The sequence below is a fragment of the Esox lucius genome, chromosome 9 (genome assembly GCF_011004845.1).
Source record: "Esox lucius isolate fEsoLuc1 chromosome 9, fEsoLuc1.pri, whole genome shotgun sequence".
Taxonomy (NCBI): Eukaryota; Metazoa; Chordata; class Actinopteri; order Esociformes; family Esocidae; genus Esox; species Esox lucius.
Window position 1 is genome coordinate 18,673,282 of NC_047577.1, and position 16,718 is coordinate 18,689,999.

The 16,718-nt window shown below is 41.2% G+C and overlaps 1 protein-coding gene across 3 annotated transcripts in view; it reads left to right on the top strand.

Annotated features, from left to right (window-relative positions):
- The first annotated feature begins 1,030 nt into the window (after window positions 1-1,030).
- The window catches only part of spred2a (sprouty related EVH1 domain containing 2a), a 28,169-nt gene continuing 12,481 nt past the window's right edge, over window positions 1,031-16,718 (top strand). The window contains exons 1-2 of one of the 3 annotated variants that reach the window (XM_010889261.4): window positions 1,031-1,546; window positions 16,427-16,604. In XM_010889261.4, coding sequence (XP_010887563.1) covers window positions 1,521-1,546; window positions 16,427-16,604 — 204 coding nt within the window. In that variant the 5' untranslated portion in view covers window positions 1,031-1,520. Of the gene's footprint in view, window positions 1,547-10,793; window positions 10,970-16,426; window positions 16,605-16,718 lie in introns of those variants that run through there. The other 2 variants (XM_020049886.2, XM_020049887.3) reach the window with 2 other exon arrangements.

Genomic DNA, 16,718 nt, shown 5'->3' on the forward strand with positions numbered 1-16,718 from the left:
TTTAACATATATTATAATCAACCAACATAAACATAACATTGCTAGTTAGCTATTGTTATAGCTGATTAAATGCTATTTTTATAGCTGAGCTGATGAAGACAGCATGTTGTGCTTACCCATTGCCAAGAAGAATAGCGCTGACCTGAGTTGTACCACTATTTTGCAAGAGATCCTCCAGCTCCATCTTTGGAAGTAACATCTGCCTCTTGCTGGTCTGGGGAACTTTATATTTTTGCACATGCGCAAAACATATTGTCTACAAGTGTTCCCTTCAGAGACCAGCCCAGGATGAACACAAGAAACGCTAATCGTGACTCACTGAGAGAGGTGTTAATTATACCACGTATATGTGCCCAAGCATTAACATCCAAATTGTATCCTCTACCCTTCTCTATGTGAATGACTAATCTCATGAACAGATTCTGGAAGTGACAAACTTTTGTGAGAATTTGATCTGTTTGGCAAAGAATGAAGGATGATGCCATCAAAAAGCTGTTGTAGTTGTAGTATTTCATACTATTTTATAAATAGGCTACATTTGGTATCATTAACCCTGTGTCCATATCTGCATAATAAAATACAGCACAATGTAATTAAGAGGAATACTGTGTGATGAATAGGCAAAACTGTGATATAAATGCAATGTAACCCTAATGGATGTGTCCACATTGGGTGAACTAGCGGAAATTGGGCAACATTTGGCTTTCTGTACTGTTTTTTGAAAAACATTTGATACAAAATGGGCAGGCAAATATCAATATTTTAATATTAGCTATCACTTCACCGAAAGTTATACTAAATCTACCTACTTATTTATTGCATAATCTAAAGTTACAGTATATTCTCTAGCGAAACAAATCGAGGCTACCCCAAAAACACACACACACAAAAAAAAACGATCCTACATAAGGCTTCCGTTTTGAACAAACTGAAATTGCTTTCACACTGTCAAGTCTACATTCATGAACTAAACAGGGAGTCTTATATAACCACACATCACTCGCTGGCTGGTTGATAGGATATTGTCCAGACCCCCACCCCCGTCCACTGCTGTCTTTGGACATCCCTAAATCCGGTCTGCAGTCCTTCGGGCCTGACGTCATTGCTTCCGCAAGGCCCCCTCCCTCTACTCTCCCCTTCACCTCTAGTGTCGGCAGCGTTGGCTTCTGCCTACAGAATCCAACATGGAGTAACTAGAGATGGGGCTCGTACGGGGCCATCCTCACCGACATCAACGCACGATTTCAATTACCGCATTTCAGCACGGGGCGCGACAGGATTAAATCGGTGGAGGTATTCCAGAAGGATTTACACTCTCGTGGATGCGCTCGAATAATCGTAGTGAAGCGCTGCGAGACGAAGAGAGGCGAAAAAGAACGCAAACACAGGAAAAAAACACACGGAAAACTCGACTGCTACAGCGTGTGAACGAGGTGTGTTGGACGAGAAGGGCAAGACAAAAATGAAGACACCACACCATGTAACCTCGGTCGGATATTATCGTAGGTGAAACTAAAAAAATGACAGAGGAAACACACCCAGACGAGTAAGTATAACTCTTTCATAAAGTAGTATATTAATATTGTGCATGTGATAGTCAATATTTTGTGCAATCATGTCTGTGTTTACGTCTGTACCATGCGATAGAGATGATGGGTATGGATCCTGGCCCTAAAGTTTTCCTCAAGTTGAAAATGCTTTGTTACAATGTAACGTCAGTGGAAAGAGGAGCGGGCTGCAGTGGACAGAGGAACGGGGTGGTTGGGCCCCCTCGTCCTCCTTGTTGAACGACTCAAGTCTTGAGAGAGAGAGGGAGGGACTAGGTGGGGGGGCTGGTTGGATCGGAAACATTTTGTAAAGGGATTTACAGTGAATAGACTTTCCAAAAACGACTTAATATTACAATTCGCCGTACAATTAATGTTAGAAGTGTAACAAACGCTATATGATGGTCGCAGTGTAAATCATGTGGGTGCACGGTTACGAAAAGTAGAATTCTCCAGCAGAGTGACGCTGCTGGAGAAAGTCTTTCTTTGTGGAGGACTGATATGCAATATCCGCCATTTCTTTTCTTGAATCGCTCTAATTTGCATACTGTCCTTCATTCATAAAAATACCAACGGCAAAGGCCGTGGGGTTGCGTGCGGCATTGGTAAAGCGACTCAAACAGTTGAACGTTTTATTTCTGAATAAGATAAACATGTCTGTCTATATCGCAAATTAATTCCGTTTAACCTTTAGCGTTAATGTCGCATTACGCTGCAGTCACTGAATAGCCTAGTAGTTAAGCTTTAATTAGGGGTTTAGCAAAACTATCGATTTTGTGAAAGTTATATTTTATTTTATACCTTGTATATAAAGCTATTAATTGATGATTTGAGGCTTCTCTCGTGACGAGAATGCATAGGCCTTGATAAGCAATATCTTACAAATGCGCACATTCTAAAATGTTCTGCTTCTTCCTTTCTTTTAGTACGCCTATTTTGAGCGATTTTCCCATACACATTCCAAATATCTTATTAATAGCTACTAATTTCAGTTTTTCCCCTAGAGTTTTTTTCAGCAGTTGGCGGTTGAATAGGGGGGTGTGATAGAAGCTCTGGTCGATGGCATGGTCTTCCAACCAAACTTGTTTGCAGAGATAACATTTTGTACATTTAGCTGTTTTGCACATTTTAGCATGGCCTGAGACAGCAAAAACCGTCTTGAAAAACACATTTCTTGCTATTCTACTCATTTTGCCATGTGCCATGGCTTATCAGGGCATGGTAAAATATAAAAAATACCATATTAAATGCATTAGTTTTTACACATTATTTTGCAGCGACGTCTGTAGCTGAGTAGATTTACTCAAATATTAACACTGATGAAGCCCAAGTTCACCATACAACCGATAGCTCCAACAACACTGAGTTAAGGCTTGTTTACATTACTCTACTTTTTCTGAGATGTATGGAAGAAGACGTGCGACTTTATTTTGTTGTGCAAACTTGCAGATGTCAAAGTTTATTCGCACGAATATTGCTTGATTTTCCCGCCATTGATGGCCACGACCCTGCATTGCACGTCTCAAACATTCCAATGTAAATTCAAAGGCTACGGAAATTGTTGTGCGGTCTATTTAGTGTTTTATTCTCTCTCGTATAGTAAACACGCTCTTCGATAGAGGTGGCAGATAGCCTAGTGGTCAAGAGCATTGGGCCAGTAAATGAAAAAATACTGGTTCCAATCAGCCCCCCGACAAGATAAACAGATCTGTCATTGTGCCCCTAAGCAAGGCACTTGACATAATTGCATTTGTAAGAGCAACTGCTAAATTACTAGAATGTAAATGTACAGATATATTTATGATACAGAAGGTCATAGTGTTCAATGATGACCGTATTTTTCATACCAACTCAGGGCTCTACACTGATTTTTTTTGTTGTTGTTGCAAGGAGCATATGTGCTCCTAAGCTGAGAAATGTAGATGTCTGGAAATACATTTAGGAGCACAATACAATTTTGTCTTGTGTAGTGCTGACAATTACCCACAACAATTATGCAAAATAACGGAGAGCTTTAACAAGAATTAACGTGCAATGTACCACAAAGTAATGTCAATATTCCTAGGTATTTAAATCCAAAGGTGGCCCTATAACTTATGTTTTGGATTTTAGCAAATTCAGTTGTCTCAGATGTATTTTTCTGGATCATATTTTGGTATTTTTATCAATGAATATTATAAATACTCAATTTCAATGATTCAGTCACGGCAGAATAAAAATGTAGGTTTTCCTTCAATAGCAAATGTCCCTTTGGTTGCACTTGTAGCAAGAGGAATATGTGGTATTTGATACATGTAGACTACTGCAGCTGCACATTTTTCAACAAATAACAAATTATTTCAAATTATGTAATAACTCTGTACGTGATGTAGCTGTTACAATTGCTGTATTAATGTGACGTTTAGGGATTGTACATTGGCATGCACTGTAGCTCCTATCACCTTATAATCAAATGCGCGAACAACAGAATGCAAGCAACATGCTGAAAATGAATTTGCCAGACATCGTGTTAGGTTTTGCTTTTAAGACAATAATGGCTAAACAGAGTTGGGATAGTTTCAATGATGCACTGATTAGATAGTAGCTGGGAGCCTGCAGTGTCTGATATGTGAGATTTATGAAGTATTTATGAAACACACGTTCCCTGCATTTACTTCTGAATTGTTTCTACATGAAGAGTGCACTAAAAGTAGATGAGAGCTTTCGTTTCTATGGTGCGTGATTTGACTTCTCATGCTCTTCATGACTTTAATCAATTAACATAATTTTGTTTGAATTAAACATAGAATTCTGTTGACAACCCAAAGTAGTTCCAGCCTCTGACCAAGCTTGACTACAATTGGCTTGTTGAGTTGCGGGGGACATTATAGTATCAATCAATTTATTTTTGTGGTTACCAACTATGAATTTAAACAGCAGAAACCCTACAACCATGGGATTATGGTTTTCTGGGTAGAAATTGGTAATCGCACAAATAAAAAAACAGCAACTTCATTTTGTACATTTGCAATTGAAGTTGTCATATTGTAGAGCCCCGCATCCTAAAATATTTCATTGAAAATTTACTAATTAAGTCAATGCCTGCCCTATCCATCAGGAAGTGTACACCAATTGATTTTAATGAATTTCAATGAACGGAAAGCTAGGCACTGCATATGGCGATCGGTAATTCAGAGCTAGTGCCACTCTTCAACATTTTTTGTTCTAAAGGCGTACTTTCCCACCCTCCGTCCCACTGCTTGCTTGTGAAGTGAAGCAGGGTTGGTCCTGTTTGCCTTCAGGATGGGAGACCAGAAATTGCTCCAGTTGGTGGCGGCACTCTCCTTTTGTCTGAGAGGTTCCCGATGTCCCAAATGTAGTTGCTTTTATGCTTTACTGGATGGAGAAATTAGGAGGGATACATGAGTTGCTGAAAGAGCATTGAGCTGGATTGCAAACCATGCTGCAGCAGAACATGTGCTGCGGAGTAGACCTCTGGACAACCCTAGGGGCCACAGTCATTTGTTCGTATGTTTTCTTGTATATATGTAGTAGGCCCTCCACCTTTTGGCAATAAATTGTTCTATTGCTCATAAGTTAGTGCTTTATCCTGGGTGTAGAGATTTGTCAGTAACTCATGAACTAAAGAAGGCTATGTTTTCTTACTATGATTTATAGTATGCTCACACACCCCTACAGGTAAACACGTGACTCAGACTGTAATGTGAAAGGAAATATAATAGTTTGAATTTGTGAAATGTTTACCCAAACTGAAAGAGTGCAAACAAAATAGAGGTTGTAACTTCAATCCATAACCGTTGGCGTTGACTTTTCTTCAGCAATTGAAAATGATTGCAAGGTGGGCATGTTGAATGTTGGAACAAACTCATCTTGGCAACTGTCCATATGTGCACAAAAGGATATGTGGGATGCCTCAAGTTCTCTAGGAATGATACTGCTAAGTGTTCGTACTCCCGAGAAACAAGCCGGGTTCTTACGCAACAGAATGTTCCGGCAAATTCCAACCACATACAGTAAACAATTGTTAAAGGCTGTTTTATTGTATCCAAATGGCTAATGGTGGTCCAGTTTTATTGGTTTAAGTGCAATAAAATTCAGCTGTACTGCTCAACACAGCAACTTTGTGAGGTGTTGCCTTGCCTTGCATTCCCCCAGTTCTAGGTTAGCTAGAATTGTATTGATTACGGTAATGACCCCCAGAACAAGCCAACCCAGAGTTGTCAATGATGCCATCGAGGGGAGAAAATTGAAAAGGACATAGAGGAAAGGTCAATGCAACTATCCTTGGTTTTCCAGCCCCAGTACTGCCCTTGATCGATTTCATATCAACTTTCTCCTTCCACAAGCTGGGCTGGCAGGGTTCAGCTCCAAAACGCCAAACTGTAGCAGGGATGAAAAGAAATGACTGGAGCCAAGTAGCTGCTCTTAGCTTTATTTCCTTCTCCTAAATGGTTGCAGGAATGCCAACACGGAGATTCCTTATTGGCACAAGATTTGTCTTCATACTGCCAATGACATGAAGCTTGTAATTATCTGAGGAATTCACCCCTACTCTTGCCTAACTTATAGGTGGGCTGTTCGATTCTGTGGTCTTGCTCTTGCCTGTCCTCAATGGGAGACAACTGGGACACACTGCAGAAACCATTGGGGCTTTTGTCTGTAGTAACTGGGAAAGTCACACACTAACAGGGCAGACATTGCGTTGGCCCGTAGCCCAAATGGCAACGTGACATGGCTAATGGAAGATGGATTTCCTTTACATCAGCTCAATATTGGCATCGCACTGGTCCACGTTCAGCCTCTCTATCGACCTTGCCACACAGACCCGCTCACATTTCAGATATCGGTCAATGGGGGAGCCTGCACGAAAGCACCACACAAGGTCAAATAGTACCCCTTTCCTTCTTTCTGTTTTGTTGACTTGGTTATAGGGGACAGTAACTCTTCGCGACGATGAGGGAACTAATTCTCAATGTTTTGGCAATTACCAAGTAATTGCATTCTTACTATGATTTATTGTATGCTCACACACCCCTACAGGTAAACACATGACTCACTTTTATGTGAAAGGAGATGTAATAGTTTGAGTTTGTGAAATGTTTACCCAAACTGAAAGAGTGCAAACAAAATAGAGGTTGTAACTTCAATCCATAACCGTTGGCGTTGACTTTTCTTCAGCAATTGAAAATGATTGCAAGGTGGGCATGTTGAATGTTGGAACAAACTCATCTTGGCAACTGTCCATATGTGCACAAAAGGATATGTGGGATGCCTCAAGTTCTCTAGCAATGATACTGCTAAGTGTTCGTACTCCCGAGAAACAAGCCGGGTTCTTACGCAACAGAATGTTCCGGCAAATTCCAACCACATACAGTAAACAATTGTTAAAGGCTGTTTTATTGTATCCAAATGGCTAATGGTGGTCCAGTTTTAATGGTCTAAATGCAATAAAATTCAGCTGTGCTGCTCAACACAGCAACTTTGTGAGGTGTTGCCTTGCCTTGCATTCCCCCAATTCTAGGTTAGCTAGAATTGTATTGATTACGGTAATGACCCCCAGAACAAGCCAACCCAGAGTTGTCAATGATGCCATCGAGGGGAGAAAATTGAAAAGGACATAGAGGAAAGGTCAATGCAACTATCCCTGGTTTTCCAGCCCCAGTACTGCCCTTGATCGATTTCATATCAACTTTCTCCTTCCACAAGCTGGGCAGGCAGGGTTCAGCTCCAAAACGCCAAACTAGCAGGGATGAAAAGAAATGACTGGAGCCAAGTAGCTGCTCTTAGCTTTATTTCCCTCTGCTAAATGGTTGCAGGAATGCCAACATGGAGATTCCTTATTGGCACAAGATTTGTCTTCATACTGCCAATGACATGAAACTTGTAATTATCTGAGGAATTCACCCGTACTCTTGCCTAAATTATAGGTGGGCTGTTCGATTCTGTGGTCTTGCTCTTGCCTGTCCTCAATGGGAGACACTGCAGAAACCATTGGGGCTTTTGTCTGTAGTAACTGGGAAAGTCACACACTAACAGGGCAGACATTGCATTGGCCCGTAGCCCAAATGGCAACGTGACATGGCTAATGGAAGATGGATTTCCTTTACATCAGCTCAATATTGGCATCACACGGGTCCACGTTCAGCCTCTTGTTTCGACCTTGCCACACAGACCTGCTCACATTTCAGATATCGGTCAATGGGGGAGCCTGCACGAAAGCACCGTACAAGATCAAATAGTACTCCTTTCCTATTTTGTCTGTTTTGTTGACTTGGTTAAAGGGGACAGTAACTCTTTGGGACGATGAGGGAACTAATTCTCAATGTTACCAAGTGATGCACCATCTGCTCCCTGCTGATAGGGGAACTGAGAACCGACCATAAGCATGTGAGGAGTTTGCATGTGTTTCAGTTGATGACCTGAGCCCACAGTGAGTTTAGCTCAATGGATAGGCTGAACAGGAACATCCCGGTGGAACTTTGGCACAAGATTCCCTCTACCAGCATCATTGGAATTTGCTCCTCTTTTGCTTGTGAACATCCAGGCTAGTTTTGCAGGTATTATATTTTGGCAGGTAAAATTGACATCTTCAATTTACTGTTGCAAACTAGAAATTCTAGTAATTCCGGGACCAGTGTACATTTACTCAAATTGTGAGGTAAAAAGTATATCCAGTGTCTCCACAACACATTTTTCCTAGTGGGGGGGAGGCGTTTGATGTGTGAAATGCTACAAATGTGTTTTTAATGTTAATGATTGTCAAATGATGTTAGAAGTATATGCTCAATCACTCAGTAGATCCACAAACGGTCGCATTCCCAGTCTGGAGGCCCTATTTGAGGACCTACCAAACTTAGCCAGTGGGTTTCTTAGCTAAGAGATTATTAGATTTGATATGGTTGTGTGTTTTGGGGTTTATAAGTAGGCCCAGTAAGATAAGGAATGTGTTATCACTTCCTTTATCAGCAGTAAAGGTGGAAGCAATTTGAGCTGAAACATTTTGGATCCCGTGTGTTGCATTTTAATTCCTTCATTTTGGCAGTATGTTTGGCAGTGTGGTTTTGGAACCGCTGCTTGAGTAACACTTGTGCAAAGCAAGGTACATGTCTTCCGTAATGCAAAAGCGTTGATGTCCCTACACACGTTTGAGGAGACTTTCTTATCCAGAGTGTCTTACAGCAGCAATTAGGGTTAAGTGCCCTAGGGCACAAGACAGATTTTCTTCACCTTTTTGGCTTGGGAATTCAAACAGGCAATCTTTCAGTCACAATGCTCTAACCACTATGCCATCTACACAATTTAGATGTTACTCCTCTTCCTAATGATCTCATATTTTGTTATGAGATCTGTTTTGCTAGTCCAAAGAGGTGAATCCTAGAGGAGTATCCTGTAGTAGTAGTAGTAGTAGTAGTAGTAGTAGTAGTAGTAGTAGTAGTAGTAGTAGTAGTAGTAGTAGTAGTAGTAGTAGTAGTAGTAGTAGTAGTAGTAGTAGTAGTAGTAGTAGTAGTAGTAGTAGTAGTAGTAGTAGTAGTAGTAGTAGTAGTAGTAGTAGTAGTAGGGGGAGTAGGGGGAGTAGGGGGAGTAGGGGGAGTAGGGGGAGTAGGGGGAGTAGGGGGAGTAGGGGGAGTAGGGGGAGTAGGAAGAGAAGTAGGAGTAGTGGCGATGGTGGTGTCTGGAGTATATTAATAAAGTGCAATGCTGCCCTTCGTCTGCACTGCAACCACTAGGTATGTGTGCTGGAGCCACAGATTACATGCCTCTTATTTTTGTTCTACTTTCGGCTGCCATCCACACTGTGACATCTTCATTCTGAAATTAGTATAGCTTCCACATAAAGGTCCTCGTAAAAACTATAACATACTGGTCTAGAGAGAAATATATTGGATTGAGTTGGATGCCGCCACTAGCAACTTGAGTTTCAGCTCTGGTAGTGCCTGACCGACCCTATTTTAGCCAAGAAAAGGACTGTTCAATGTCTGTCCTGGGTGGCTGAAACACTTCTGGTTTTCATTCTCTCCTAATAAGGGTCTAATATAAATACCAGGTGAGTGCAGCTTAAGTCTGACTTGTTCATTTGTTTTTACCTTCATTGGTGGGAAATCTGCTAATATCATGTCCAGTTATGAACTTTACCCATAGATGCTGTGCTTGTCCATTTGCTGTGCTTGTCCATTTGATAAATAAACGGACAGGACTAAGGCCAGTAGTTCTCAAACCACTTTTCAGGGCCCTCTCCTTCAACCAAATGGGTAACCCAGAATAAACTCACCTGATTCATCTCGTCAAGATCTGATTGATTAGCATAGGAGCTGAATCAGTTATCATACCCCTCTAGAATAAGTGAAAAGAATGGCTGAAGGTCCCTATGGAGTGGTTTGAGATCCACTGTCATTGGCTACAGGAAACTCACTCTCCTCCAATTCAAACTCTATATAATCCCTGGCCTAATCAAATGCCTGTCATTTCTGTTGACCTGTGATAAAGAATGGTGGTGGGGGGCTGATAAGCTATCCTGGAACAGAGCTGCCGTAAGTAGTGTGACCGAGAGAAGGAAAAAAATCGGACTATTGATCAATCCCCTATGTTCTTGTTTTCTGAGCCATGGATGACAGGTCTCTTTTAAAACCTGGCTGTGGGTTGGGTCTGTATGGGTGGAAACCTTTGTCCTTCCTTTATGGGCCTGATGAAGTTGGGACACCTTGCACAGGCGCTACTGATAAGGACGAACTCCGGTCAGAGTTATATTCAGCCCACGTTAAGATGAACTCCGGTCAGAGTTATATTCAGCCCACGTTAAGATGAACTCTGGTCAGAGTTCTATTCAGCCCACGTAAAGACCAACTCCGGCAGTTCTATTCAACCCACATATTCTCATCACTTGCCTGCAAGTTACGAATGTAGCGTGCGCCGTGCTCACGGCATTACACAACGGGCACTTTTACTGATAGGCGGGTTGTTCCAGTTGCTGCGGATGCCTTTTGCCGAGGCTCCAGCTTGCAAGAATTGGCAGGGGCTGGTTTTGGAATGGATGAAAGCCCCCCATCTCCATTCTGTGTTTCGGTAGTGGTGGGGCTCAGGCTAGCCCCCAACCCCACCCCCCCCCACACCCCCCGTGTGCCACTGCAGGCTGCCGGCAAATGCGGAATGGCTGCCGGGCGATGACTCATGCTCTACACACACACACATACATACTCTCTCTCTCACACACACACAAGCACCATCTGTTTGTCAAGGAGACTGAATCATACAGTAGACGAGGAAGCACTTTTTGAGCAAACAGCCCAGAAATCAGACGCGGTTGCCGCCAGGTTTCGAGGATGGTCCGGCCAGCGGCTGGGGTGCCGTGTGGTCTGCCGACGGAGGCCACGAGGAATTTGTGACCGGGGCCGCGGGGATGTAGGAGAGATGTCCGACTACAAAAGGTTTTGTCTTTCTGCTGCTCCCTTTTGTTTTTTGGCTAGCCCTGTTTTCCTCTTGTGTCTGCACTGCGATGTCCTCCTCCTCGCTCGGACTCTTGTGGACGTTGCTGAAGGGACTGCCGCCCGTGACTGCTGACGGGTTAGGATAAGGTTTTCATTTTGGCTGTTGCACCTTTTTCACAGAGGAGATTTCAGTCTTTATAGAAAGCTTTTGCACCTAGGGCTTTAGGTTTGCAGTCATAGGTGAGCACAACCGCTGGCACTCAGAGAGATTATGAATCATCCATGTGGGCTCCGTGTTCATGTATCCCCAGGAAGGCTCGACTGCCTTATTCGCGGAGATTGGCTTTAATCCAACTGATTCTTCTTTCTTTAGAAGGTTTATCTGTAAAAAGAACAACAATTTATATGTTTATATATGTAAGTAGCACCCGGGTATAATCATGTCCTGGCAAGTAGCCACGCATGCGTGCATGTGTCTGACTGACTGACTGACTGACTGGGTACCTAATTGTCTGTCTGACTGACTGTCTGTCTGTCTGTCCATGACAGAAGATGAGGAAAAAAAGAGAGGGGTGACCTCTGAGGAGGGAGAGGTATTATTCCTGTTCTTTAGTTTGTACTACCATGGCCACTGCATTCCAGGGGTATCAACAAAACCTGAGCTTATCGTGCTGTGGAGGAGGGCAGGCTGTGGAATCGTCTTCCCTCGTATGATATCAAACATCGCCTGTCCGACAGGATTTGATACACCCAATTAAAATGTGCGGTATATGCCCCCCCCCACCCCCAAGACTGAATACTATTGAGTCTGTACGCTCCCCCTTTTGCCTTCTCATATCCATCAAGGTGAGTGTACTTGGCAATGGTTTGTGCATGTCAGTGTTAGGCCTAACTTGTCCATGTGTGGGTGAGTGTGAGTGGAGGTGTACCGTAACTCATGCTCTCTTCAAACGCCAGATGGACAGTTAGTTTACTGCTCTAAATGCCAAGGACACATAAGCATATCTATCAACAGACATGGATGCAAAATTCCCTACAGTCTCATTGTGAAATAATGTAATCTTAGGTAATGCATACAGTTGTGCTGACTCTTACATTGATATGTAGTAGTAAAGTCAAATGCAATTGGACATCTTTATTTTAAAGTGTCTGGAGATTTAGGGACTTGACAGGTTTTTGAAAAAGAATGGAGGTTGTAGGGGACAGTACGTTCTGTAACTACGCTACGCATTTGGTTTCCATATCTGGTTTCAGGTTTTCGTTGCAGTACACCTTTAGGGGGTTACTTACCCCAAGAAGTTAATTTTGAAATATTAGGATTTTTGAGGGATACGCTTTATAAGATGTGTTATGGATGTTGGATAAAATGTATGTGAATATATTATCAAAAAGTGTGAATTGGTAAGTCTTTGGTCAAAAAAACTGAGACTGCCATTATAAAGAAAAGGCTGAAGAACACCAATTCAAAATGTATTGTAATTGTTCATTAGTATACATCCAAGTATAATTAACCATTGTGGGGGTTTTGAAAACAGTTTTTTTTTCCTCCATAATGTTAGCATTTGTAATACAATACACTTTCGGATCACATCACTACAGGAAGCCTGAATGCTATTTAAAGTCCGGCAACCAAACATATTGAACTGCCATCTTGGAGGGCCAAAACTCTTTTCATCCTCTTGTTATCAGGGACTTATGTAGATACAGAAGACTGAGTGAGTTCAATTAACAGCCAGATAGAGTGTAGTGTTTAGTATCCCTGATATGTACTATATATATATATATATATATATATATATATATATATATATATATATATATATATATATATATATATATATATATATATATATATATATATATATATATATATATATATATATATATATATATATATATATATTTAGTTAACATCTCTATTGTCTGTCATGAATGTGGGTAATTGTCAGTGTATTTAATTTTGAAAATTAAGGCCCAGCTTCAGAAGTTCAGTACATGATAAGAATTGAAGATTGAGACATTTCCTCCAATGCTAATCTGACCAAGCTTTTTGTCCCACTTTTTGTGGAACCTGGAAGTATTTACCAACACGTGTGCTTGGAGGACTGTAAATTAAGTGGCCAATCTCCACAACCGAGCTTGCAGGCCCCTGGCCTACTAAACCCTTTTGTCAATCACTTATATTTGTGCCTATACTGCCAGTCCACTTTTCTGGACATTGGTTGTAGAATATTATATGAGGATTTTACTTGAAGAAGTGTAAAAAAATTATTATATTTACAGATGGGGAAATCTATGTACCTAAAAAAAAGAAGTTGCATACTTTTAAAGAGAACTTTAACAAGTGTAGGGTCTAGATGCAGTCAACAATATATAGCAGAACAAGCAAACCCAATGTTCTGAACATGTGGGCCTCTGAAGCGAAGATATGATACATTATTATCCATCACACCCTTAAAAACTATACAGAAAATAAGTAACCTATTTCAGATTATGTATAATGTTATTTTTAATGTTAGATTATGTATAAAAAATCGTTCACCTTTGTTTTACCAAGTAAGCAGACAGAACCAATTCTAATTTGCAATGACTACCTGGCCAAAGGCATAACGATGCAAGACAGCACAATGTTACACAGAGTACTCAAAAGAAAATGGGGGAAGAAATCAAAAAAGCTTATCTGAAGTCCTGTGTGATCTGGATCAGGTGATTTTTAAGGATCTTTCTGTATTTGGCTCTGTTTATCTGTCCCTCAATTCTGACCATTCTCCTAGCCCCTGCTGCTGAGAATCATCCCCATAGCATTATGCTCCCACCACGTTTCATTGTAGTGGCAGTATTAGCAATGTGCATTACCTTGTTATTGCCATATGTAGCGCTTGGCATTCAGGCTTAATAGTTTGATTTTGGCCTAATCAGGCTGCTTTTTACTGAGGAGTGGCATTCATCTAGACACTGCAATAGGGGCCTGATTGATAGAGTGCTGCAGAGATGGTTGTCCTTCTGGCAGATTCTTGCAGAAGACCAGTAAAGCTTTTTCAGGGTTGCCACTGGGTTCTAGGTTATCTCTAAGAAGAGTCTTGGTGGACACCAGTTAAGTTCTAGAAACATCTACAATACTAGAGGTCTGAATACTTGTGGACAGATTTCTGTTTTTTTCAATACATTTGCACATGTTATTATGGGGTATTGTGTGTAGTTTCATGGCAATTAATGTACATTCAATCAATTATAAATTGATTGTAACACACCACATTTTGGAGAAAGTGAAGGGGTCTGAATACTTTTTCGAATGCATTTTACAGTACCCTGGTAGAAGCTCAGATAATAGTTTTTAAAGGAATGTATGGAGAGATGAATGTGACATTTTTGTTTCTGGGTCTTTTGCAGTTCATTTCAGTCATTGGCTGCAGAGAACTGAAAATAATGACGGTTGAAGGAAGGATTGACTTTAGAAATGATAAGGTACCTTTTGGAGTGTAGATTTCTGTTGGTTGGAAAGATGTTAAGGAGTGAGCTGAGAGTACATTTTGTGGACGTTTTGGACTTTTAAATAAGCTGGTATTATAGAGTTTGGCATTGCATGTGCACTGATGTCCCTTTAACTACAGTGCAAAGATCACGATGAGTGTTGTATTGGGTAGTGGTGATAAAGCCGATGTCATTGTGGAAAACAATGTCCAATTTGTTAAGGTGACTACTGTCAGCAAGTTTAAATTATGCTGCCACAGTCTAGGACTGGTAAAAACGTCATTTAAAAGGTTGCAACATGGGTGAACAAAGCCTTGTCATGACATAGAAAACCAAGACTGGATTGAATTTTAGACCGATAATGGTCTAACCAAATGCCAAGACAGCTAGGTATCGATATTCAGAATCCGAATTGAGATCCATTTTAAGTGACAATCTTTGTCAAGGATACAGGTAATTTCGGATTGAAAAACATACATTTTGCATTATTGGAATTTAGGAGTAGTTGAAATTTATGCAGTTGAAGCTGGGATGAAGAGTGGTTAGCACAGTTTAATAAGGGATCCAATGTTTACAAAACAATGTAATCTGCACAAAGGTGGATAAAAGAATCACCGTCGGCAAGTGCAGCACTGTTGATGTATGCTGAGAACAAGGTTGGCCTGACTACCAAACCCTGAGGAATACCGGCAATCACAACTAGTGCTTGGGAGTCAAAATGGCATAGTCTGTTTTTTCATATCAGACTTTCAAACATCTTAAATTGGCAGAGCAGGAGGGAAATCAGCCTATAGCAATTTGAGTCAACTTTGTCAACTCCTTTGTGATAGGTTAAACGGGCAAAAAAAGTGAATTCTTTATATTAAAATAAAACTTGCTTACCCAATTGACTGCGTACAGTGGTTTCTAATTTCCCTAAAGAGATGTCTGTCATGGGGAATATTGGTAGCTATTGCTATATGCCATAGCTGGTGTTTATGTTGGATAAGAAGTAGCCAGGTTAGTAGTGAACCAGAGGCTGTATTAAGTCTTTGATCACAGTTTTCTGAACCAGGCATGTTTATTAAGGACTGTAAGAAAAGCATTTTTAAAATTAGACCAGGCAGAGGGGTTAATGTTAATTCTGTGTCCGTGTACAAAAGTTACATAGGAAGGCATAGGAAGGCCCGCTTGTTAAAGTGTTTTAGAAAACATTTGACAATGAGGCGGACGTTTGATCTAGGTAATGTTGCATACACAGGCAATGATACGGTGATCACTAAGGTCTTTGTGAAGAACTGCAGAAGTGTCTTTCTCTGTCATGTTAGCAAGGATAACATCAATGAGAGTGCTGTTATTCATGGATTTAAGGATGAATCTGAGGGGTTCTTGAATGATTTGATAGAGATTTAGGTCATTCCAGTTGTGATCATATAGAAGGTGTTTTAAGCATGTCCCAATTTAAGTCACCTAATAACATAAACTCAGGTTAGGTACGATACAGAGGGTGTCCAGGACACAACTGGGTGCAGATGGAGGTTTATAGGAGGCAACCACATTAAGAGACTTGTTTCTAGATAATGTGATTTTTTTTTATATATATACATATGAGCAATATCACTACCAATGAGAGTTATTTTTAGAGGCTGTGTTAATTGGTGCCAGTTTGTGCACATTCAAAATGGCAGAAGGTGAGGGGGTGATGCAGTGAGCATTCACAGCTAATTTTCAAAGCGCAGATGTATGCTTGACTCATATTTCAGGTTTTTTTTTTCTCAGCAGGTAGCAATCCTCTATACATTCCACTTGTTTAAGGAGAGTGGACACACTTTTTACATAAAGTCTGTATGCGCGATACATTCTACATTTGCTAATTTTAATAGAGTCTACAGATGCTAATTTTAATAGAGTCTGCAGATTTAATTTGAATATACAGAACTTTCTCACTGTCCCCCTTTGCCATGCTGACTGACTCACCCCAACCTTTTGCCCCTCTTGCTAATGCAGTGACAGCTACATTGTGCGCGTCAAAGCAGTGGTCATGACCCGGGACGACTCGAGTGGCGGCTGGCTGGCCCAGGACGGGGGGTGCCTTAGCCGAGTGGGCGTGTGCAAGGTGTTGTCAACCGAGCTGCTGGGTCGAAGCAGCTTCCTCATCTACGGAGAGCGCCTTAAAGACAAACAGGTAAAGCTAATCTCAAAGATTCCAGAGCAGAGCTGCAGAGTTTAGGGCATGGGTGGGCAAATTAAGGCTTGGGGCCAAAAATGCCACGGCCCTTGAGCCATTTGAATCTGGCCC